Source organism: Phalacrocorax carbo, chromosome 7, assembly GCF_963921805.1.
Source record: "Phalacrocorax carbo chromosome 7, bPhaCar2.1, whole genome shotgun sequence".
In the NCBI taxonomy this organism is placed as follows: domain Eukaryota; kingdom Metazoa; phylum Chordata; class Aves; order Suliformes; family Phalacrocoracidae; genus Phalacrocorax; species Phalacrocorax carbo.
Genome location: NC_087519.1, coordinates 40,238,824 through 40,263,036, shown reverse-complemented (window position 1 = coordinate 40,263,036; position 24,213 = coordinate 40,238,824). Strand labels below are relative to the sequence as shown.

The following is a 24,213-nucleotide window of genomic DNA, read 5'->3' as shown; positions in this document are numbered from 1 at the left end:
GCAGCACGCCATCTTGCCGGTGGCCTGCCCCGGTGGGGCTCTGGCGGTCAGTGCTGGGGGCATAGGCAATGCCAGGATGCTTTGAGAACCACAGGGGGTCTACATGGCAATGGTCATGGATCTCCCTGGGTGCACCGAGGGCGATGCCGTTGCAGCTCAGGGTGCCACAGCCCGAGGGCAGTCCCAGGGCCAGGGCTGTGCTGCTCAGCGGGGCCGTGGTGGCGGCGGCACACCTCTGCTGCAGTTGTTTTTCAGTCACTGAGGGTGGCACACCCCACTTCCTGCGCAGGCGGCCCCGGCGCTTCCTGCGCCTGCAGCTATAATTAGAAGGGCAGCCGGCGGCCAGGGGTGCAGAGCCCTCCCTCGGGGGCCACGGCACCCTCGGGGGGGCTCGCCAGGCCAGCGGGGCTGAGCCAGGCACCCATCCACCCGCCATGCTGCCAGCCAAGGGGTGCAGAGGTGGTGTCAGGGCAGCATCCTCTGCTTGACACCCCATCCTGGGGGCTGCCACCGTGGGGCCATCCCTGCCAGTGCAGGCATCAGTGGGCAGCAGGGACAAGCCTGCCCAGGCAGAGCCAGCACGCCAGGAGCTGGAGAAATCCCCTGCCAGCTTCCCACCTGGCACTTTGCACCTTCAAAGGTGCAGGCAGCTCTCTCTAACCTTCCCCCACCCTGCCACACAGGGAGGTGATTTTATCTTCGTAGGGCTGGTGGAAGAAGTGGAGTCTAAAAAACTTGCCTAAGGGCCCCAGCGGGGTCCGTGCCTTCTCAGGGCTCAGCCTTGGCCAGGCAGCCCTGCTTCAGAACCTCCCCAGGGTGCTGCTCTTCCTAGAGGGGACTGAGACCTTCACCGAAAGGTGGGGGAGCTTGTGGAGTGGGCTCCCCTTTTCCCCACGGTGTCAGCATGCTTCTGAGCATGGCTGGAAAGAAGGGGGTTCAAGCAGCTGCAGCTGTACACAGAGCAAAACTGTCTTGGTGTTCTTGCAGGGGTGCTTTGTGGGGGGTTTCTTAGTGGGTCTGCTTGTCAGGCTGAGGCTGGCAGTACCGCTGAATTGAGCATTGTGAGCCGACATGAATAATGAATAGCTGTCACATGAATATTTTAGAGACACAGTCCTGAGATATCCCAGTGCTGCCTTAGAGGAAAATGGAGGAAAAGTTGTCCAGAAAGAACAATGTTTCCTTTAGGCAAAAATGCACTGGTGTCATTGGTTTTTAAAAAAGAGCTGCTTGCTGCTGCTAAATAATTCTCAGGATTTGCATCAAAAACTGGAGCAGTGGTTTGGCTCCAAGGCAGAAGAAGTTGGGAGGGAAGCCAGCCCTTTTGACACAAGTTGATGATTAAAATTCTCTAGAAGGACAGCAGATTTTACTTCATCTATGCAATGGTTTTGCGAGAAGTCCCAAAGCCATGGCCACCCTCCAAAGAGCCGGCAGTGCTGGCACTCAGTTAACGCACTTCAAAGGAGCAGTGAGAGGTTCAGTGATGCACAGGGGTTGCTTGCTCTCCCAGGACAGCATTGCACTCCAGCCCGAGCACTGCTGTCAAAGAGCTGAGTTGTAAAAACAAGGCCCAGCAGCAAAAATTGTGCTCATTTTGCGTGCCATGGTAACTGCTACATCGTACAGGAGCAGGCTGCAAATCAACAGGTTTGTGCAACAGGAGAGCATGCCTCTCTCCTCCATGGTCTCCTTGGCTGTCCACGCTCTTGGCATGCACACAGAGGTACCAAGCTGCCTCTGATAGCTCTTGTGACAGCATCTCCTCCTCGGTGGCCCTTTTCACTGTGTGCAATTAATCCACTCATAAATGTCTTCCAGGAGAAGCAGGTCGTTGTGTTTAGGTAAAACCAGAAGAAGCCTATCTTGGTCAGGTAGGCACAGCAGAGCAATAGAAGTGGGATGAGAGACACTGCAATTAGAAATAGGCAATTAAGACCCTAGCTGAGGCTCTGATGTCTCTGTTACTTGTATCACCCAATCTGTATCTCCTTCAGCATTGCTCTGTCTAAAGCGATCCTCGCTGTGCTGCTGGCATCAGCAGACAGAGATAATTCCTTAGTGTTTATGAAGCACCCAGAAATGTATCTGTTGCAAGAATGAGGGCAATTTGGGTATTTCTTCAGCAGCTCCCACAGAGGTGGCAGAAAATATCTGCAGTGGCTGTCCCTGGAGCGCTTCAGTCTGGAAATGGGGAATGGCTTGGGAAAAAAAGGACAACGTGTGGGAAAAACATCCCAATCAAAATGCACAGATCTTTGCTTTTCAGGTTACTCTCAAACCTCACCGCCCCCAGGATGCGCAGAGGGTTGCAGGCAGTGGAGCAAGCCTGAGTCTCCTTTTCCCACCGTGCCAGCACTTCTGCCTGTCCCTGACTGTCTGTTTCCAGTTCATGCCACTGGCCATGGCTGTCTCTGTCCCACGGAGGTCCACTGAGCTCTGTGCTCCACTGGTGGCTGTGTCACCAGCCAAGGACACTGGCAGGGCCGAGGCCACGCTTCTGGGGCTGTGCCGATAGGATTATTAAAGTGTTTCACCCCTGGTTGGGGAGCCTGGGAATGGCATTGTGCATGCCTCGGCTGTGGGGTTAGAAGTGCTGCCAGACCCAAGATGTGCGGAAAGGCCGGGCTGGCTGGCTGCTCTGGTTGATGATTATGCAGTGTAGAAGGAAGGTAACTTTTAACTGAAGTATAAAAGAAATACAATAATGAGTGCTTATATTGCTGCCTTGGTGCCCACATAAAGACCTGAGATGGTTTTATTAAAGACTTGATTAAAAATGAATTTACTAAATCGCTGCGTGCTGTCTACGGCCCACCAGCCTTCCACTGAAGCACCTTTTGTAAATGAAAAGGTGAACACTGAGTCCCCTTTCATCTGTCTTATTTGCCTTTAGGAAGCAAAGGAGGGGCTAGGCCAGGCTGGCGGTGGTGGCAGAGCCTGGGATAAGCATGGCAAGGGTTCAGACGTACTTGGGAAATTATGCCGTATGGTTGCCGGCTTTGAAAAGGAGAAGAAGGGAAAAAACTGTGTCTTCCCAATGAGTGTTTATCATGGGGAGGCATCATGTAGTGCTGAGTGTGAGAAAAGACCCCTGCCCACAGGGTTTTGCACGCTGCCATGCTGCTGGCGGCCAGCACCTGAAGTTAAGCTTTGCCTGCCCTGTGTAGGCAGTGCCTGTGTTTTCCAGGGACTAGCTGGGTTATTCTCCGATTACAACTGATACATGTTACAGTTATGGTAAAAAATGTCTGGCCTTAACCCAACACCCATAAAGGAGAAATGGTTCATAAATCAGTTCACTGTGCAAGAACAGGTCGAGTTGTTTATTAATTTAACCTTCTCTCCCATCTTGACCCAGACTGGCCACAGTGGCTGCTGCTGAAACCCGTTTGATGGTTCCCTAGCTGGGTGGGCAACGTCTTCCGTGCTGCAGATGCCCAGGCTCTGGGTAGATTTTGGCAGCTACCTCGCAGCACACCTTCCACCTCTGCATCCAGGATGCCTCTTTGTCTCCGTCATATGCACTATTTGCTGTGGCAGGATGATGGAGGCGGGGATCCTGCACTGGACTGGGTGCCTTACAGGGTGCAGGGGCAACCTCAGCCCCCGGCAGCCTGCAGCTTCCCCCGGGGGGGATGCACAAAACCCCTGCCCCCATTGCCAGCTGCCGGGACAGGGTTTCGCACGCCTCACTGCTGGCGTTGTTTGCTTCCTGGAGATAGCATCTGTGCCAGGCCGAACCGGCAAGCGAAACCGGCCCCGGCAGCTGTCGGTGCTGCTGCCGTGGGCTCTGCCGGGGCTGCTCCGTGCAGCTCCGTGCGTTGCCTCTCCACCAGGGCCTCCTGCAGCAGCACAGGCCTCGGGGCGCAGCGTTCAGAGGTGCCCTGGGTTTATTGAGTGCCATGTGTTAATGGTGGGGCTCGTGGCTGCTGTGGGAGTAAGAGGGCTGGAGCTGGGCTGGGGGAGCGCTGGAGAGGCATGTGTCTGTGCTGAGAGCCATGGGGATGGATGGATGGATGGGTAGATGGATGGGTGGATGGACGGATGGATGGACAGGCAGGGCAGTATGGGGGTGGATGGACAAATGGGCAGGGCAGTGTAAGGAGGGATGGATGGATGGGCAGAGCAGCATAGGGAGGGAGGGATGGACGGATGGATGGATGGATGGATGGATGAATGGATGGATGGATGGATGGATGGACAGACAGAAGGGCAGGGCAGTGTGGGGGTGGGTAGACAGATAGGCAGGGCAGCATGGAGATGGAAAGAGGGACGTGCATGGGTGCAGGTGGACAGTTGGACAGGCATGCAGTGCGTGGATGGGTGCGGAGGGACGATCCGTGGACGCACGGGGCGATGGAGAGGCAGGCGGGATACGGGCGGCCCCGGGACGGCCGGTCACGGCGGGGCCGGTCACGGGCGGCCCCGGTCGCGGCGGGGGCGGTGCCGATGCCGCGGCGCCGCCCGGCGGCGGGCGTGGGGAGCGCGGGGCCGCCCCGGAACCCTCCTTCCCGGAACGCTGCTCCGCGGGCGCGGGGCGCGGCGGAAGAATCAGGACGGGGCCGCGGAAGTGGGGCGGCTGCCCCTGCCCCTTCCGTCTCGGGCGGCGGCGGCGGCGGCGGCGGCATGGGCAAGAAGCGGGGCGTGGGGCTTGGCCGGTGCCTGCAGCGGCAGCGGGGCTTGCAGCGCCGCGGTACCTCCGCGTGGGTAGGCCGGGGGGCGGCGGGGGCGCGGGGCGGGGGGCCGGGGGCCGGCGCGGCCCGGGCTGACGGCGGCGTCTTGTCCCGGCAGCTGCATGCCAGCGAGGTGGAGGGCGAACGCGGCCCGGAGCTGCGGTCTGCGCCGGAGCAGAGCCCGCTGGAGGAGTTCCTGGCCACGGCCGAGCTGGCCGGCACCCGCTTCGAGGCCGGTGAGGGGCCTGCGACCGTGGGGCGGGGGTCCCGGGCAGGGGTCCCGAGGCTGGGGGGCCAGGACCGGCTCCCGGAGTGCCGGGGGCGGGAGTAGGGCTGGGGCTGGCAATGGGCTTGGCCAGGTGGGGGACCCCGGGAGCGGCCCTGGGGTCCTGAGCCAGGGCTGGGGGCCGCAGGGGCAAGGTGGTGGGGGGCAGCAGCGGCCAGCAGGGCTGGGGGCTGGTGGGGATCGGGACAGGGACAGGTGGCTTTGGGTGACCCTCTCTCCTTTCCTGCAGAGCGTCTGAACATCCAGATCGTCTCAGCGCAGAGCCGCACTGGCCTGCTGACGGCCCAGGAGGCCCACCACGTCCGGCAGATGCAGGAGGAGAACCGGCAGTTCCTGCGCATCCCACGGAGGCAAGTCCTGCAGGGCCGGGCCTGGTTCCTCTTCTGCTGAGGGGGCCCGGCCCCTCGCTGGCTGCAAGCCTAGGGACAGCCCCCTGCTTTGTCAGTACCCTGTTTTTGGGAAGCCATGCCTAGCCTGCATGAGACTGCTGTAACATGCAGCACAGGCGCCTGCCTGCATGCGGGTGCTGCCAGCCCCAGTCCCTCTGTCCTGAGTGTGTGGGTTTCCTGCTCAAAGCCTGGTGCTGCTGGAGCATCCAGGCCACCTAGTAATCCTTTCCAGAGGTCTGCGTGTGGTGGACAGAGCGATGAGTCCTCCATCTTAAATGCCTTACGAATCTTATCTCATAAAGCTGTTTTTTCAAGATCTAGTGTGCATAGGGGAGCGTCCTTTTAGTTTGTAGAGTTTAGAAGGAATGAGGGGAAGGGACACCTTTTTAGGTATACTTAAAGCTGCTGAAAACAGGTGCACACACAACTGGAATATAACCATCTCAGTGTAGCTGAATATGTGGTGCTTGTGTTCTTTATGGATGTTTGCTGCAGTAGTGTAACAGGTCTAACTGCTGCTTCTGACCACTCAGTCCAAAATGTGCTTGTTACAGGCCACAGTGGAGTAGGACAACCAGTGCGGAGGACTTGAAGCAAGCTGAGAGGGAGAGCTTTCTTGAATGGAGGCGACAGCTTGCCCGGTGAGTATGCCACTTGTGTCTGGGTGAGTAGCTGGTGGTGTTTGGAGGCACAGGAAGCAGTGGGTTGTATTTATCCTTACAGACTGATTGAACTAACGTCAGTAGCTCCCTGTACTTGTTGTGGAAGGCTGGACATCCCAGCCACAGTTCAGACACGTCTTTGTGGTGAGCTCTGCAAAGCTGTTTTGTGTGTGCATGTTCTTGTATTGGTTACAGTTAAAATTCTTGAGGATGGAGTGTGATGCTCTGTTTTTGCCTGTGAAGGTGAGGAGTGGTGAATGTCTTCTAAGAGCAACAGCGCTGCTCTGAATAGAGTGTGGTGCTGCCAGCCTGTGTACAGCAGCTTGTGCTGGTCTGGCGCTGCACCTGCTGGCCTGGAGAGTTGGTGGTATCTGCTCGCACCCTGCGAACCCACGCTTGCCCTAGGTGAAGTCATTCAGGTGTGGTGTACGCAAGTCAAGGGTTGTACAGAGCCGCTTCAGGTACTATCTCCAAAGTCATGATTTTTTTTCCAGGTGGTACTCGATTGAGTAATAATTGCTGGCATTTGGGATAACTTCTCTGGTCTATTCCTGCAGCTCTGAAATTTCACGGGCAGATATTTGATGAGTTTTTGCTCTTTCCATTGTTTACCACTTTTCCAGTGGTGCGGTCAGGAGTCACTGTGTCACTGCTGAACCAGTGTCACACCAGTTTACCCAGGCGCTTGGTCTATTTCTAAAACTAGCAGAAATAGGATCTACTATATGAGTCTGATTTGGTAGCGCTTTCTGAAACTAAAGCCTTCTGGATCTAAGGAAGGGCTGGTGGTGTACTTACTGTCTGACATGAGTCAAATATGTCTTTTTTTCTATTTTGCCTTAGCCTTGAGGAAGAAAAAAAGTTAATTCTAACTCCGTTTGAAAGAAACTTGGAATTTTGGCGTCAGCTTTGGAGAGTCATTGAAAGAAGGTAAAATATATTAATGTATGCTTTTTAAAAGTAACATTTAATATGTTTTCCTGAATTGAAAGGTTTTGAGCTTCAGGTCTCTGAACACAGGAAAAACAATTACAGTCAATAATGTTCTGTTATCAGCACTGAAGTGATTTTCAAGTGATCAAAATGTGACGTGAAGAAGGGCAGCTGCTTGGTGGTGCACACTAGCTGTCAGCACTGTGATTCTGCAGATGGTTCGCTGTGAGACCCTGGTGATTCTTCAGATGCTGCTGCTCTTGGCTTCTTCCAGTAACTTTGTGTGGGAGGCCTCTTTTGAGAATGTGTCTCTCGGGTCTTTTGCCAAGATTTACCCTTTGCTGTCTTTGTCAACCACACAGCTGCAGCCTGATGTTCAGGGGCAGGAGGCAAGGGAGATCAACTAAATAACATTGGGAAAGAAAGAGCCTCTTGATCCTTGGCCTCTTGCCACACAGAGAAATTGCAGCAGTGCACAAAAGACAACAGCCTGTCATATCACACAAATCATTTTGTTTGCTCTGCCAAGCTGTAATACAATAGGAGTGCTATCTGCTATGTTAATCTAACTGGGGCATTTAATTTCACTACTAATTAAGTTTGAGATCATCTCATCTGATTTTCCTAAAATTGAAAAATACTTCACCAGTGAGGTCATGGTGAGCTGGTACTTTAACAGAAGTGGCTTTGTGCTGGGTGCTGCTCAGCGTTTGGCTGGGAGAGGGCTGCATAGGGAGCATCCAGCAGAGTATCATGTTGTGCAATGTGAGTGTATTGTGTGTTTTGAGGTGGCTGGAATGTGTTATTAATGCCTTTCTACTCCTGTTGGAGCTTTTTATTTCATGTAGAATGAGGATGCTGTCTCAGAATTGAATGGAAAAGTTGTCCAGTCCCTTACTTTGCCAGATAATTTGATCTGTTGTCAGCCTTTTCTTGTGTTTGCTTCAAACTAGCTCCCAGCGGTGGGGTTCAGTTACTTCTCTGTGTCCCATCCCAGCACCATGGTGTCAGCTTTCTCTTGGATTGATCTTTCAATTTCTGTAACTGTTCAGTACCTTTTTGTACCCATGTGGCTTTTAAATTAATCCCTTGGGGGGTTTATTGATCTTTTTTGTTGTTGTTCTGTTTATATGTAACCAACTGCCTAGTGAGGCATGAAATTCTTCTATTCAATTCATGGTGTTCTGAAGCTGTCCTGAGTTAACAGAAATCCCTGTCAAACAAATAGAATCAGCACATGGCCACCAGTATTTTAAATTACCTGCCTGGAGAAATTCTAATGGAAGAGGCTGCAGTTAAATTTTCCCCTTCCCTTTGAAAAAAGAAGCATGGATGCATCTGGTGTCTGAAGCCAGTACAGTTTAATTCATGTGTAGAACCGGTGGGCGTTGCTCATATATGTGGTAACAGCCTGGTGTCTGGATTTGGAAAATGTTACCTAAAAGCACTCTTGCGAGGCCTTGCTTGCATGGGGGATCAACATATTTTACTGGAGTCTAAGAATATTCTTTCACTCTTCTATGCTTTTTGTGACAAGAAGAGCACAAAGGAAGTTCTGAAAATGCCTGATAGCAAACCCTTATAATGTGCAGGTCATTTGTGGGAGACTTTGTACGTCTTGCTCCATGCAAAGGGGGCAACAGTGTTCTAGAATATCTTGCTGTGCAGAAAAACCACCTCTTCTTCCTCTCTGTAGGCACCCCGCTGCAGTTTGGGGATGAGACTAGAAAGAATATCAGAAATAAAATCACAGTTTTTAGTAATGTTCTAAAGGATAGAATACCACTACTCTGGTTCTTGGCTGCTGAGCATTTCTGAAGGGTAGATGGGTTGGCAGAACTCGTGTGCTTCCTTTCCCCTTGCCGGCTGTACGGGAGAATTAGCCAACTGAGGCAGAAATTCTGTGCAGTAGTACTGTCTTGTAGCATGAGTGTTGCTCTGTTGGGGCATGTGGGATACTGAGGTGCTTCGTTAATTCAGTAAAGGTACTTAGTAGGATAATACAGTTAAAACCATTAAAATTCCAAGCAAAACCTAAAAGCAAGTAACGTGCCTTGCTGCTTTCTTTGAGGCAAGGTAAGGAAGAGTACTTTATGGGGCTTTTTTTTATTTTTGCAGTGATATCGTAGTCCAGATAGTAGATGCTAGAAATCCCCTTCTGTTTAGATGCCAAGATCTGGTAAGTAAACCACTTTCTTGAATGTTGTCTTCATTTTATTTCTTAGAGTTTATATGATTTCTTTTTTGTTTAACACATTCAGCCACCTTGAAGCTGGTCTGCTGTTGTGCCTAACTGGATATCTTATTTATTTGTGCAAGTATTCTGGCATCAAGTTCTTTTTCTTCAATGTTTTTTGATATTTCACGCAGAATGTTGTGGATTTAGAGGCAGTTCTGCAGGCGTTATATTGCAGATATTACATTGCTCTTTATTTCCCACCAGGAGTGTCTGCGCTTACAGGAATTGTTCTGTTTAAAAGCATAGTGGAATATGAAAATGGATGAGGATTACTGCAATGAAAGTGAAGGATGAAAAGTTATTGAAATGACAACTTTCTAATGATAGACTAGAGAACTCCGTGCATCAGTGAGATATGAAATCGCTCAAATAGTTGATCTTAGGAGTTCCTGCTGTGAGGTCTGATGGATATCTTGTCGTAGCACTAAGCAGACAAGGTGTTTGCACACACGGCCAGAAACAACCCCTGCAGCATGATCTGATCAGTCCTTGTAGCTGTCTGCTGAGCACCAGTCCCATCTAGCCCAGGGGACAGCAGGCTTAGCTACACTTGTGTGGAGCTGGATGGGGTAACTTGTCTTGCTGCTCTTAGATCACCTTATGGGGAGGAGTTGTCCAAACCAGAGCACGAGCTGATCCTTCTCTTGTTTTCTTCAGGAAGGTTACGTTAAGGAAGTCAGCAATGACAAGGAGAACATGATCCTGATAAACAAAGCAGATTTGCTGACTGAGGAGCAGCGGGATGCTTGGGCACAGTTCTTTGAGAAAGAGGGCGTTAAGGTGGTGTTCTGGTCAGCTTTGGCAGAGTGCAAACGGCTGTCCGGAGAAGTAAAGGTATTGTACATGACCAAGTCCAACTGGATATGTGCTGGCTGCCTCTGATAACTTGCTTTGTAGTTATGCTTGTGATATACACCTAAGCACCTTTCTAGGAAAGGCACAGTATTTGTCTCAAGGAAGGATTATTCTAAGGACCTATGTGACTGTAAAACAGCATTTTAATGATGGATTCAGAGAGAAAAGTGAGGAGAGTAAAATGGTGAACGAAGTTGTACTCCATTCAGTTGCTGTTCGTAGTGCTTGCAGTTTCTGTTTCAAAGTTAACGATATTATAAATAATACTGAAGTAGAATGTAAATTTGTTCCTTAAGGCTATGAATTCATAGCTACAGAAACAGCCCTTGTAGATATGTTTGCAAACTCTTAACTCATTGACAGAACTGGAGTCCTTTCTAAGAGGGATGGATGCTGTGAGGGATGTGGTTATCTGTACAGAGGATTTTTTTCTCTCAGGGAGGGGAAGCGTTTCTTAGAAAACGTAAAGCATCTGCAAGCTTTCTTTGCCCAGTGGAACAAACTTTGCTGCTGCCCTGAGTTATGTGTTATCAACAGGTGCCACACGCAGGTTTTACTGGATTAATCTGTTACAGCCATCGTTATTTTGCTATGGAATATCCCATATCACCTTCCAAAAATACCTCATCTACCCAGCTGGGTTACAGTCCTTGGATAAAATGTTTTTTACAGATTGGTTTAAAAGTGAGACTGAATTGTTGGCTCTGTTTTCTTTTTTGGAAAGAAATGTCAAAATACTGTTGTTATGAAAAGGTCTTCCTTTTTGAATGTGAACTGTTTGCAGGGAAGAAATGTAAAGAGTTGGGCTGAAAAGAAGACAGCTTGAAATTATTTTAAAGAAATGTTTAGAACTAAAGCAAAATGGTTTTGTCTTTACATTTCACCTATGAAATACTGTTCACACAGGAACTAGACACTGAAGATGTGGCAGAGGACTTGAGTGATTCTGAGGATGAAAGCTCCAGCCAAGAAGAAGACGGCACAGCACAAGATAGCACAGAAAGCATACCCACAGGCAGTGCTTTGCAAACTGTAAACCAAGTTCTGGTTAGTGATGATGATAGTAGTGATGAATATGAAGACTGTGAAGATGATGAAGAGGAGGCCTGGCAAACTTGTTCTGAAGATGAAGGTGGGGATAAAGTAAAGATCCTTCACCCAGTGAGGATGGAAAGCAGGACTGATGGTGCTGCAGTGCAGCATGTAGTGTGGGAGCAGAACAGGAACATCAGGAACTTCAGCCATCTGGTAGAGAGACGTGAGCTGCTGGAGATATTCAAAACCATGCACAACGGACCAAGGGTGAAGGATGGGGAAGTAAATGTTGGGCTGGTGAGTTGGACTTTGTGCTTAAATGGAACTTGCTTAAACAAAATTTTAATTCCACATGCCTTCCTGTAGCTGGGCTTCCTATAAGGGTAAAAAAAACTAGGAAGCACAGATCACTGAGGGTTTTGTGCAAAGATGAATTCTGAAGGTCCTGGAGCTCAATGTTCCCCACTGCTTGCCTTAATTTTTTTAGTATGTTTTATTAAAGTACTTTTGTGTCAGAGCTCTGCCAGTCTTCTGGCATTGCCCTGCCTTATATCACTGTTACCATTCCACTTTTTTGTCATCTAGGTGGGTTACCCTAATGTTGGCAAAAGTTCAACCATCAACACAATCCTTGGAAATAAGAAGGTGTCAGTGTCTGCTACTCCTGGCCGTACGAAACACTTTCAGGTATTGCTAACAAAGAGCATTGATCTGTTGGGGTTTTTTTCCACCCCCTCAGTGAAAGAGAGTGTCATTATCAACGAATTGTAACCAGGTGGACTCCAAGAACTCTATCTGCCAACCTGAACTCTGCCCAGCAGTTTAGGTTGGAGAGGGGTTCAGCTTGATATATATAATTTTGAAACTATAGTTCTTGTTTCCAAACTCTTGCTGCAGTTTGAGAGTTGCTCATGAGAGCTGCTGTGCAGTGGGAGATATTTTCCACCTCCTGATTTTATATAGGTAGCTTGGCCCTTTTTGTTCCTCAGCATCAGTCATGAGGAAAGAACCTCTGAAAAGTGAGTGCTCCTCTCTGTAGTTTAAGGTCAAGCTTTCAAACCATCCTTCTTGTACGCAGTCATTGCTGTGAATAAGTCTATGCTGATGTTTTCATATTGATCAAGCTCTTAATTTTGAGGTAGCAACTCCAGTGCTATAATGAGCCTTGTGGGACTTGTACTTGTGTAATCTCCTACCTTTTTCAAAAGGTCCAGCACAGTTAAAGGTTTCTGGAGTGCTTTCTCCTCTCCCATCAGTTTGGAGAGCTGAAGATCTTGCTGCCCCTATCTGGACACCTTATTTATGAACCTTGGAAGCGCTGCTGTCTTCTACATCACATTGCCTTAATTCATTGGCTGGGGCTAGCAGGGCAGATGTCCATGTTAGTAGAATTTTTGCTTATTCTCATTTGCATCCTTGTTCCATGTGTATGTTTGCTATTTTGGTGTTTTTGTTCATTCCTTTTTCCTCCATGGACACTGACTTGCCTTGGTGAACTCATCGGTTATTTATTGTGTAGACCCTGTATGTGGAGCCTGGCCTGTGCCTATGTGATTGCCCTGGTCTGGTGATGCCATCTTTCATCTCTACCAAGGCAGAAATGATTTGTTCTGGAATTCTGCCTATAGACCAGATGAGGGACCATGTCCCACCCATTTCTCTAATATCCTTTGCGTGGGGTTTGTGAGAGAGTCTGCAAGTGCTGGATCTGGAGTACGCAATGTTGCGTGTTCCAGCCCTGCTAGGGGCACATGTGCTCTTCTGATGAGGGTGGTGGGGACTCATATTGGATAAAACAGCACTGCTGTGTTGGTCTTTACCCATCTCATTTCAGGTTTGTCTTGTTGTCAGCTTTGCGTCATTTTTCTAGTGTGCAACAAAATCCAGAAGTCATTCTTAATGTGTGCTCTTGGAGTGACTGGGGCAAGGTTAGTTCTGTAGCTGAAAATCACCAGGTGGTTTCCTTCACTAGCTTACGTTTGCCAGCATATCCCGCGAAACATTTTGGAAGCAACCTATGGAATAAATATCATAAGGCCAAGGGAAGATGAAGATCCAGATCGAAAGCCAACAGCTGAAGAGCTGCTAACAGCATATGGATGTGAGTGATGATCCCTTTAAAACCTGTCACCTACACTGTGTGCACGGTCCTGAACATGGAGAACTTTTTAAAGTTAGGCCCAGCTTGGGTTTGTCATGCATTGGACTTCCCCATTAGAACTTGCCCTCTGCTCAGGAAGGGCCTTTGTTAAAAGCTGATCTCATGTGTTTGTTGCAGTGTGCTTTGCCAGTTTTGTCCAATAGATGTAGTGATTGTGTTGAGGATGTTGGTGAAGTGCCTTGCCAGTCTGTGTAGTGTGGTGCTCTCATCCTTTTAGATAGCCTCCCATCAACTGTGTCTTGAATTAGGCTTCAAAGAATGCCGTGAAGGTTTATCTCCCTTGTCAGATTCTCTGATCCAATTAATCTTCTCTGGCCTTAAAACAAAAATAAAAGATCACCAGAAAACCTGCTGGTAGGGAGATGTCAGCTCTCATTCCTTTCAGGTTAGGATGTTTCTGCAGTACCTCTACAGTCAGCAACGTTCCCTTTTTTTCCCTGCTTTCCCCAACAGAAGCCTCTTTCTAAGGGAGTTTTTTGAGAAGGGATACAGATGTGCAGTTAGGCAGCAGAGATTAGTGTATTAATTCTCTTGTTGTACTGACACAGAATGTGCTTTGGAATTGTTTTCCAGACATGAGAGGCTTTATGACAGCTCATGGACAGCCAGACCAGCCAAGATCAGCTCGATATGTGTTAAAAGACTATGTCAGTGTAAGTGCTTCCTACATCTGGGTTTTCTTTCCTGCTAGGAGGTGAATTAAATGTTTCACTGGAGCAGGAAGAAGCACGAGAAAGTGAATCAGTGTATGTTAAAGTACTCATTACATCAGGCTATTTTTATGTTTTAAAGGAATAAATGAAATTCTCCTGCTGCTTACTCTTAAAAAGATGATTGCTTAAAAACAAGGTGCTAGCTAAATAAATTATCATATCCCTACAATAGGTAGCAGATATTCAGGAAACAAACCCACTTTGTACAGTTGGATCAGTTTTTGGTGCGAAGGACTGCAGTTACAAGTACTGTAATACTTCAAGCTACTCCAGCCCCTCTCAGCAACTTATTTTTGAGTATTTCTTAATAAGATCCTTCAGTACTTCTGAGAGTTTTGCACTGCATTGTTTGCAGCTGGATGTTGCGGCTGGAAATGGTGATTTGAAGTAGAGGTAGAATGGTGCTTTAACTTAAAAGTCAAGCCAGTTGTTGCCTGGGAGGAGGAATAAAATGTACTGATAGTCTGCCAGCCTGAGGCCCTGGACTTCCAGGGCCCTTCTTAGGTCTGGACTTGTTTTCTTTCCTCTCTAGGTCTCTCTCTGAGTTTTTTTTGTAATAACTGTATCCCATTGCTTTCACAGGGGAAGCTGTTATATTGCCATCCACCTCCTGGCATTGACCCAAATGATTTTCAGCACCAGCATCGAGGATGCCCAGAGAGCAGAACTGTGCAAGCCAGTGGACACGTGAAGCCTGAGAAGAATACCAAAGCAAAACAAATTGAAAATGTGGTGGACAAAACATTTTTCCACCAGGTAAATTCTGGAGGAGATTTATTCTAGGAGTTTTTACAGCAGCACATCTGTTTCATAGTTACTGGAAAAAATAACTCTGAGGGTTGTTAATGGGGTTATATGCTGTTGGCATCTCCACATAATTTCTACCCAAGAGCTCTCCGTTCTTTTTATCTCCTAAATCACTGGGAATGTCCTAGGTGACTGAAAGATAGCTAATGAAGGGTGCATAGTTGATTTTTTAAAAAAAAAAAAAAATTCAATGAAGTAACCCTCATCTTTATGGGCCTAACATCAATCCTGAGCAAACAGGAGAGTGGCTGGGAAGAAAGACAAAGGAGGGTGGTGTGAAACAGCAACTGACTAGGAACATGGGTTTGGACTAACAGGTCCTTCAAACTAACTTTCCTTTCATCTCAGTGACTTATTTAGGGGACATGATAAGATTCTGTAAGACAATTGATTTAGTACTCCCTGATTGTTTTGATTCAGAACCTGAAATCAGATGAAAAGAACACAGATTTAAAATCTAATTGAGAAATCTCAAAATTCAAAAAGTGGAAAATGGGAATTTCACTTGTATGCTTCTTATTAGGTCCCACAGGGATCTGTTTTGCCCCTATGCTACTGAAAAGATTTATTAATGACTCGTCAGATCCATAACCGATTATGTCTGCATACCTGACAAAGATCAGAACAGGGTGTTTAGCAGTGAAGAGGATGGGTCACAGATAGTGTGGTGCTTGATGTTCTGCTTCATTAGCTGGATATGAACAGTATTTGTTTCAGCACAGCTAAAGATAGTCGTGCATATTGAAAACAAGAACTCAGGCCCTTTTCAAAAAGCAGTGAGCTGTTTCGGAAAGCTACAACCTGAAAAGAATTTTTTGGATTGCCAGACTCTTCCTCTGGCTGCCCCAAATGCTGGAATGAGCTGTGAGCCCCAGCAGTGCTACCCACGCTCCAGACTTGAGCAAGCTATTTTAGTCTCTGGCTTTCACAGACGCCAGATTTATTTGCAAAGACAATTTGTTGTGTGCAAAGCAGAGACTGTGAGAATCAGAGAATCAGTCCTAGTGCCGTAGCTAATGTCTGTCAGAGCTCAGTGTCTCTTGACACTCTGCCCCTGCTTGCAGTGGTAGACGCCGAGGACCTGGCACAGCGAGGCATGGCTGCAGACAGAACTGGAGCGTGCTGGCAGGCTTTGACGTAGCTGTGTGGTGTGACCTGCTCAGCCCCCAGCTCCAGAGCTGCAGGAAAGGTCTTTGCAAGGTTTGAGCTTGCCTGTGTCTGGTTGTAGTCATATATCGCAGTTCCTTGTGGTTAAATACCTTCTCATCAGTCACTGGTGATTATGTCTCTTCTTCCAGGAGAACGTTCGTGCCCTGATGAAAGGGGTCCGGGCTGCAATGGGATACCGCCCTGGCAGCGGCCTCGTCCCTGTGACTGCGCCCAATTCTGGGAATGTGGTAGGAAAGCCCTGGAAAAAACATGGAAACAGGAACAAGAAGGAGAAAATTCGCAGGATCACTAAGCACCTAGAGGCTTAGCTGTGGCACCGGTATCTGGCCTTTACAGGGCAGGGACTGCACTGTCCTGCGAGCCTGAACTGAGGGGAAAAAGGATAAGTGGGCACTGCTAGCTCACCTGGGAGCTCTGTGCTGTGGATTGGCCTGGGCAGGGGATAAGAGTGGGCTCTGATTGCTGGAGCTCATCCCTTCCAAGAACAAAAGAGACCTGGCTGTTCCTGTTATCTGGAAGCCAGCCCAGACATTTGACTGCTGCTGAAACATCCTTTCAATGGGAGCAGATGGAGCCATGCGGGAGTGTGTTTTCCTTCCATAAAGGATGTATTTTATAGCTGTTGGGATCAGAGTAAGCCCTGTAAAACTGGCTAAAGATCTTTAAACAGTTGAATCTCAATGAGTGATGTTTGTTATGTTTTGAGATGCTATTGCTCATCTCTTTTTTAACATTTATTTGTTGATTTGACAGAACATCTTAGCGTTATGAAAATTGAGGTAAAAGGATCTTCATTTCCCTCTTCCTTCTCTGCTGTACCAGCCCTATTCTGTAGAACCTGGTGCTGAAACTACTCCCTGTCTCCCAGCTTAAGGCAGAGCAGAGCACAGCACACCATGCAAGGAAAATGCTGCTTTTACCTCCTTTACATTGAGCTGGCATCAGTTGTTTTTCTGTGTGACTTCCCGTTGGTATTTTAAAACATTAGCTCTGTGTGATTAGCCAAAAATCTGGTGCTAATATGTCCTTAAATATATCTGAGATTTTACTTCCTATATGGCGTCATGTTTTGCCTTATTGACGTGTTAGGCATTGACCTAGTTGCAGAAGTGTTGTAACAGCAAATTTTAATGCGTACATTAGTAGTTGACACTAAAAAGACTGTACTTAGGGTCATACTTAAGCAAGATTTACTCCTTGGTTGCCCTGCTGAGAAAATGTTTGTCTGCTTGGTCAGCGCTCTTCATTCCTAGTCCAGAGCAGGGAGTAATGATAGGACTGGAAAGGCTCACAAAGATAAGTTGTGTTTTCTTTTTAGGTGGCAAAGCAGAGTGATGGACGACACTGGTCTCTGATACAAAAAAAAAACCCCAGGATTGCTGCCTTGTAATTTTGTACTTTTCAGGCCTTAAGTGTGGATGGAGGGATGAAAGCCACTGCTGAGCAAAGCCACAGCAGATGTGGGGCGTGCAACTAAGCTGATTTTGGCTTTGTGACCCTTTGTGCTTGTCCTGTATAGCCAGTTTGCACTGTGTGTGCAGAGGGTCCCCTGACAGCAGAGCTCTCACCTTGGCTCCTCCTTCCCCTAGAGCCCCTGCTCTCACATTCTTAATTACATCACTGGAGGGAAGATATTTCCCTGCCACCTGTAAAACTAAAGCATAATTATACTGAATGAATATGGTATTTTAGGTCTGTGTACCATAGTGGAAAGTAGATTCTCAGGAGAGACTATTTAATCTGGTTCTCATGGAGAAGGTGATTTTTGCCTTTGTTTCCTGAAGAGGTTGTGCCCTAGCCAAATCAGTCTCTGATCAGACTTTCTCACCCTCCTAGGAGAAATGGTTTCTGCTTTTGTCTGTTATAATACTTCAGGAACCTGATTGCTTAGAAATGCCCATTTATTTTTGTCCTGTCTTTTGTGAAGCTACTATCTGTCAAATTGCCCATCAAACTGAAGTTGTAGTATCCTTTATTGAAGATTTAAAATATTTTTTCTCTTCTACTTCTCTCCTTCAAAGCATTTTCAATTCTTTGTTCTCATTGCACATACCTGAGTCGTCGTCTTCTGCATTATCAGCCCTTTCCTGCCAGCTGGGCCTCCATGAGCCCTCCTTGCTGGACAGGCTGGGTCCTGGTGTAGACCCTTCCAAATCTAGTGAATAACAGCAATCCGTAGGGCCTGAGGCTCAGGATGACTCTGCTTGTTGCTCTCAGAAACCTTTGGCCGCAAGACCTGCCAAACCTCTTGCAGTGTTTGCATGAGTGCAGGGAGGATAATGTAAATACGACTGAGCAAATAATGTTTGCTCGGGTTTGTTAAATGCAAACTGCTCCTTGCTGTGCTAAAGGACTCTTGCCTTGATAGAAGGAGGACCATAAACAAGAGTTGTGGACCTAAACGATTGTTAGTATTTTATGCAGCTATTGAGCAGTGAGCAAACTAGGTACTGGGCAAGAATTGTGGTTAAAATAATGCTTTCCTGTGGTGGTTTTGTCTGTTGCTGTACCACATCTGCTCTGCCCTACCCTTGCCAGGGAATGCCAGCCGGACTGTTGACAGCTCAATACAGTGCATGCAAGCAGCTGGCAGGTGTGAGGCAATGTGGGGGCTGCTCTGTTGTCAGGAGCCTGCACAAAGGAGACCTTGTGCTTTGCCCCAGCCACCTGCTGAAGGAGCCTCTCTGCTGTTCCCGTTGATTTCCACAGAAAGCAAGTTTCCATTTTTGAGTGTTGCTTTCTTAAAGTGCCTTGAGCATGTAGAGGGAGTGTGTGGGCTGCAGCTGGCTCCAGTCTGTTCTTTGGGATCCACAGCACTTTCAGCACCCCAGCAGTCTGCCCCCGTTTTAGGGGGCTTTGCTTTATAATGCAAACAGTTTGGTTTTCTGGCTGATGATGTCACCTGCTGCACTGATATCTGCAGCAGAAGCGCAGAGCTGGTTTGGGAATAGGGTTTGAAGCTGAACTTCTTTTTTAGTGTCTTGTACATGCATCATGAAGTACAATTCTCCCTGCAGGGCAGGAGCTGGAGCTGCCATTCTCCTCCAGGTTTCTTCCACCCATTTTAGGGAGCCCTAGTCTGACCAGGAGTCTGGCCCTCCCCTGGGGGAGCAGCTGGGTGCTGTGCTGTGGGCAGAGGGTAGTGCTGGGTGCTGTACCTGTGGGGCGGTGTCAGCAGCCTGTGGTGGCACTCCCTGCCCAAGGGTGTCGGAGCCAGCTATACAGGGGATGCTGGCTGTGCGGCACAGTGGCTCTGCTGCCTGGCCAGTGGCTTGCCTGGCCAGGGGACCAGGCTGTGTGTCCTGGGGCCTCTGGATGCTGGCTATGCTGTGCTGGATCGCTGCCCACTCGTCGTAACTCCCCGGGGCTGGCCTGGGCTGCAGGAGGCTGTGGGGCTGCTCTGCTCTGACATCCTGCAGCAATGGGCACGGCTGGGGCAGCCTGTCCCTCTGCCCTAGGCTGTCCTGTGGGTGCCCATGGCAGGGCCAGCAGCAGGCGTTCGTCCTCTGCCTCCCGTACAGCTTCCTGGGCCACATCTACAACACAGCTGGGCGCTGCTCATCAGCCCACTTGATATCCCGGTGGGCAAGGCTTTGTGTGGCAGTGTGGACATCCCCCTGCACCCTGCCCAGCCTCTGTTGTAGCCATGGGACCCACATCTGCCTGCCAGAGGTGCTGCTCTGCTGCCCTGGGGTGCTGAGCCTGGAGGGGGGCAGGATTTGGCAGCCTGGCTCAGGACAGCATGGCAAATGCAGCGCCTCACATGGGGAGCTGTGAGCTGCTGCCTGAGGTTTTGCATTTCCGGGAGGTTCAGCCTCCCTGCGCTGTCACGCCTCTCCCCAGATCCTCACAGGCTCACGTGGCTGTGGCTGACATCATCTGCTTCCTGCCCACCCTCTTTCCCCTGTGCCCACCCTCTCTCCCCCGTGCCCACCCGAGTCCCAGAAGACAGCAGGTTTGTGCAGAGGTGCCCCTCCTGCCATCGCTGCGGGTCAGTGGCAGCCTGCTGTGAGCTGAGGACTTTGCGGGGCACCGCATGCCCCCGGCTGGGCAGCTCAGTGCGGGCACCTTGGGGATGGCAGTGCCTGGGGTAGCGATGTGGCACCCTGGGTGAGCAGGGGGGGCTGGGTGACCCCTGGGATGGGCGAGAAGTGGGGGACCCAGTGCAGCCTGTGAGGGTGGGATGGGGCAAAGCCTGTCCCTGAGGATGACACCCTGAAAGAGGGTCTGTGTCCTACGCAGGTCTGCCCCACCGGTGGAGGATGCGACAGCTGTTGTGAGACAGCTTGCTCACCCTGCCCCTATCATGGGTGCTGGCAGGTCTCTGCTGGCACCCAGCCTTCCTGGGAACAACTCCAAGGATCCTGCCGGAGGCTGCTCGGGGCAGTGTTTGAGGTGAGCTGCCCGCTCCTCCTGGGCAGCAGGCAGAGCCTGGGCGAACACAGGCAGAGATGCCAGGCTCTGAGCACCAGCAGGTGTGGTTGTATTTTCCCCTTTAGCACCCTTGGTGCCACCCAAGCTGGTGTCTCGGGTTCCTGGGGCTTTATGTCCCTGGGGGGCCCTAGGCTGGTCCAGGGGTGCTTTGTGGTCTCCCAGGTCTAAGCCCAGCCCCTGCACCCCTGGGGGTGGGGCCCAGGAGAGGCAGCCCCTGCACACTGTGGCACTTCTAGTCTTGGCAGGAGGCGGGTGAACTCCTTGGGATCATTGGAGGGCCTGGAGCAGCTGGTGGGGACGGGGCTCCTGCTGGGTGGTGTGTGCTGGGTACTCTCCAGGTGGACTGTGATGGAGGGCTTCCCCTGCCTTCCCTGTTTCTACTCCTTCCCTCAGGACAACAGGAAAGTGCTGGGGTTTGTCCTGGGGCTGCTCTCTGCCTTCATTTCCCTCACAGCTAGGATCCCTGCGTTCTCCAGGGCAGTAAGTGTCTTCCTGGCACAGCTGCCCTCGTGCCCCCCAGTCCCAGGCAGGGCTCCCCAGCTGTGACAGTGACTCCCGTGTCCTGTTGCAAAAGCTCTGGGGGAACATGGGGTGCCATGCCCCCTAGAAAATACCTTCCAGCTGCTTGGTCCTCAGGGCACCTGCAGGGTTTGGCACAGCAGCCCCCTTTCCAGTAGGGTGCAGTGTCCCCATGCTGGCTGCAGCAGGGTCCCAGTCTGGGGATGGGGTCTGTGGCTCCAAAGCAGGCTCAGGGTGGCTCAGTGCAGGGGGAAGCCGTGCCCGTGGAGGTGGCTATGGGCCACCCTCTGCTCAGCTGCAGGCAGCATTCTGTATGCAGCAATGTTTGTCACCCACAACCAGGAGCCGATGCATGTCCTGAGGGTCCTGCCCTGGCTCCTGATCCCCCTGGGCTCAGCTGCCCTGGATGTGGCTGTGTTCTTTCCCATCTCCTTTTCTGGGGCTCTCAGCTGGGATGAGGAGGTGGATGGGGCACAGCTCTTCTCCTCCCCCTGGTGCCTGGGCTGCAGGAAGGGGGCTCTGCTGTCACTCCAGAAATACCCTTAATGCGGCCTCAGCTCCTGTTCCTTGCCTGTATGGCCAAGAGCCAGATGGGCCAGCAGCTTGTACCAGAGGTCCCCAATGCCTGGGCCCTCCTGGCTGGAGAGGAGGAGGAAAAGGATGGGGGAGCAGAGGAAGAAGAGGTTTTTTTCTTTCAGGTTGAAGGGTGGAAGGGAGAGCTGCCCTGCTCAGTAGTGTTACTGCTTTGCCTTCCCAGGGGAGGGTGGTATGGAGGAGTAGTAGTACACAGGGTTAGCAAGCTGCAGGGCACAGCTGGCACTGGGAGTGTCGCCCTCATCACAGGGCCACATGCATTTTCCTGCTGTGCTGACCTGGCGCGGGTTGGTACTGTTCTGTAGCTCGTAGATGCTCCCCTGGCCGCAGCAGCTGCTGTGAGGGGGAGGCTGTTGGGGATCCATCGCTCTGGGAGGTGGGGAGAGCCTGGCTGCAGGATCTGACTGTGTCAGCTCAGCACCGTCTTGCACCCACCCAGGTCCCCAGTTATTGGTGTGGCTACAGTGACACCACTGTTGGAAGGGGGTGGGCGCTGTCCCCCTTGGCGCAGGCTGTAGTGTGGGCGCAGCTCTCCTGGTTGTAGCTGATGTGGCTTGCTCTCCTTTGCAGACTGCAAACTGGGCCCCACTTAACACGTTTCTAAAACCCAGATCTGGGTGCAGGATGGTGGCAACCAGCCACTGCCTAGACCTGATGATCAGGCTGGTGCAGCAGGTGAGAGGCTGCCAGGGCTCAGTGCACACCCAGGGCTAGGGCAGCATCCGTGGGGGGGGTCAAGGATGCTCCTGCCCCTCTGGAGAGAATGGGCTCTCTGCAGATGACTGTGAGGTGTGTGCCTGCATGTGTGCGGAAGGAGAGGATGCATCTGCCTTGCTGTCCTGCACAGCATGGAGAGTCCAGCAGCTTGTGGATGCTGTTGCAATGTGAGTCCTGATGTGCTGTGAATGCACTGGGGCCGTACCAAAAAGTGCTTTCCCCAGGGGTATTTCCCTTTGACCTCTTGCTTTCTGTCCCCTGTCCCAGGGGACAGAGCACGCTGTGCTGTCCTTATCCAGCTCCTCCAATGCTGACTCCATCAACTCAGAGCCTGAGGTCAGTGCCTGCTCCTGACTCTTCAGATGCTGTTTCTTCTCCCTTTGGGACTCTGCCCTGGTGTAGTGTGTACATTAAGGCATCCACCCCATACGGTGACAGCCTTGGGCATCGAGGGTGGGTCAGAGCACTGTTCAGATGGGTCCGTCCCAGAGCAGTGCCCAGGACACTGCTGAGGCACGTGGGCTTCTTTCTAGAGCAGAGCTCAGGAAAGGAGCGTGGAGGCTAGTTTATTCTATCAAGGTGTGGGCAAACCACCATGGCATCTCTGCATCCCCTCACACAGGTGTGCTAGCCCTGCTTGCAGCCTCACCTGCCCAAGCAAGGAGTCTCCATCCATGGGTGCTCCTGACAAGGCTGGAGCCAGGGTGAGCTCCAGGCTGTCCCAGGCTCACTCAAAGGTCTTTTTACTCTGGCTGAGCTGTAGCTATCATGGCCCTGCAGAGAAGTTGCTATGAAATGAGGGATTTCACAGGGCTCTGTGGGTGGTCCATTGGCCCTTCTCTTTCCACTGTGCCTACTAGTTAGTGGAGTTTTATTATCAGGAGATAGGCAAGACTTCTATCTTTTCAGAGCTCCTTTGCTACCTCCTGGTAGTCTTGCTTAGTTTCTCCTAAGGGCTTTTCCCACTTGGGCTGCTGCTGTTGGCTGCGAGAGGGTTTCAGTGCAGGTGTCCCTGGTGCAACACTGGCCTCAGTTCTGCCCTGGAGGTTCAGAAGGCTGTCCTTCACACCCAGGACTTGCCATTGCATGTCAGAGCTGCTGCCTAGGCTGCCCATCTACTAGAATATATGCTTTGCAGGGTCTGTTTTGGGGGAAAGCAATATTTCTTACTCTATCAGTGAAAATGAAGGCATTGCAGGTGAGCAAGTGAGGGGGATGCCAGGATGCACTACCAACTGCAAACCCCTGAGCTTCTCTGCTGTGGGGCACCATGGCTTCTCTAATGCCACAGTCCACGGCAAGTGGTGAACAAGGCTCACTTCCCTCAGCTTTGCAGAGCCAGCATTATACAAAAAAGTCCTTTTCCCATCTGCAGACCAGACATTGTGGCTGGGCAGGGTCACGGTCATGCTTCTGTGACCTTTTCCCGACATCTCAGCACAAGGATCAGTGGGACAGTGACTTTTGCACAAGGGAGTCCCTCAGTGAGGGACTGCCGCGTGTGCATCTCACCAGCTTTCTGCAGTCACAGCCTGGATCAAAAATACTTCATTATTCCCCTGGAGGAGGCTGAAATCCTTCTCTCCTGCCGTTAGGGGCCGGCCTTTACAAGGCAGAGGGAGGGCAGCCCTGGCCATGCAAGCGGGTGTCCCCAGCGCAGCAGTGTTGGGTCCCGTTGCAGTTAGGGATCCCAGCAGAGGTGCAGGTCCCCAGGGACTCCCCTGGCAGTGCCCCTGCAGAGCAGCGCAGGAGCCAGCTGTCCCAGCCAGCCTGCTCAAGAAGGAGGTCAAGAGGACCACAGTGGGCAAAGCAGCTTTTGCCCTGGTAAGTCAGGGGCTGGGTCCAGGGCCTGTCAGGCTGCTTCTGCTGAAGTTAAGCAACTTTTTCCTATCGTCCTGAAACACCATTGCTTTAAAGTAAGAAGCAGCCTTTTGGGTGTTTTGTTTTTTTTTTTTTTCTCTGCTCAAATCTCCTTCCCTGCTCCCTTGAGCTTTAAGCCATTGCCAGGCCCCAGCAAGTTCCC

The 24,213-nt window shown here is 50.7% G+C and overlaps 1 protein-coding gene and 1 long non-coding RNA gene across 2 annotated transcripts; one reads left to right on the top strand and one right to left on the bottom strand.

Moving 5' to 3' along the window:
• Window positions 1-4,557: 4,557 nt before the first annotated feature.
• LSG1 (large 60S subunit nuclear export GTPase 1) lies at window positions 4,558-16,981 on the top strand. The gene is made up of 14 exons (XM_064457619.1): window positions 4,558-4,710; window positions 4,795-4,912; window positions 5,192-5,312; window positions 5,906-5,992; window positions 6,857-6,943; window positions 9,065-9,125; window positions 9,843-10,019; window positions 10,947-11,372; window positions 11,661-11,762; window positions 12,595-12,738; window positions 13,053-13,176; window positions 13,810-13,889; window positions 14,532-14,705; window positions 16,055-16,981. Exons 1-14 carry the CDS (start codon window positions 4,630-4,632, stop codon window positions 16,232-16,234), a joined length of 1,962 nt encoding a protein of 653 aa, XP_064313689.1. The 5' UTR covers window positions 4,558-4,629; the 3' UTR covers window positions 16,235-16,981.
• LOC135314379 (uncharacterized) lies at window positions 14,936-18,353 on the bottom strand. The gene is made up of 2 exons (XR_010373879.1): window positions 17,980-18,353; window positions 14,936-16,164 (listed from the first exon to the last, which is right to left on the bottom strand). It is a non-coding gene; the product is annotated as an uncharacterized LOC135314379 (long non-coding RNA).
• Between the last annotated feature and the right edge of the window lie 5,860 nt (window positions 18,354-24,213).

Excerpts from the sequence above, each read along its gene's own strand:
- LSG1 (XM_064457619.1), top strand. The coding sequence starts at position 4,630 with ATGGGCAAGAAGCGGGGCGTGGGGCTTGGCCGGTGCCTGCAGCGGCAG. Across the intron at positions 9,126-9,842 it reads TGTTTAGATGCCAAGATCTG|GAAGGTTACGTTAAGGAAGT; the intron begins GTAAGTAAACCA and ends TGTTTTCTTCAG. Across the intron at positions 11,373-11,660 it reads GGGAAGTAAATGTTGGGCTG|GTGGGTTACCCTAATGTTGG; the intron begins GTGAGTTGGACT and ends TTTGTCATCTAG.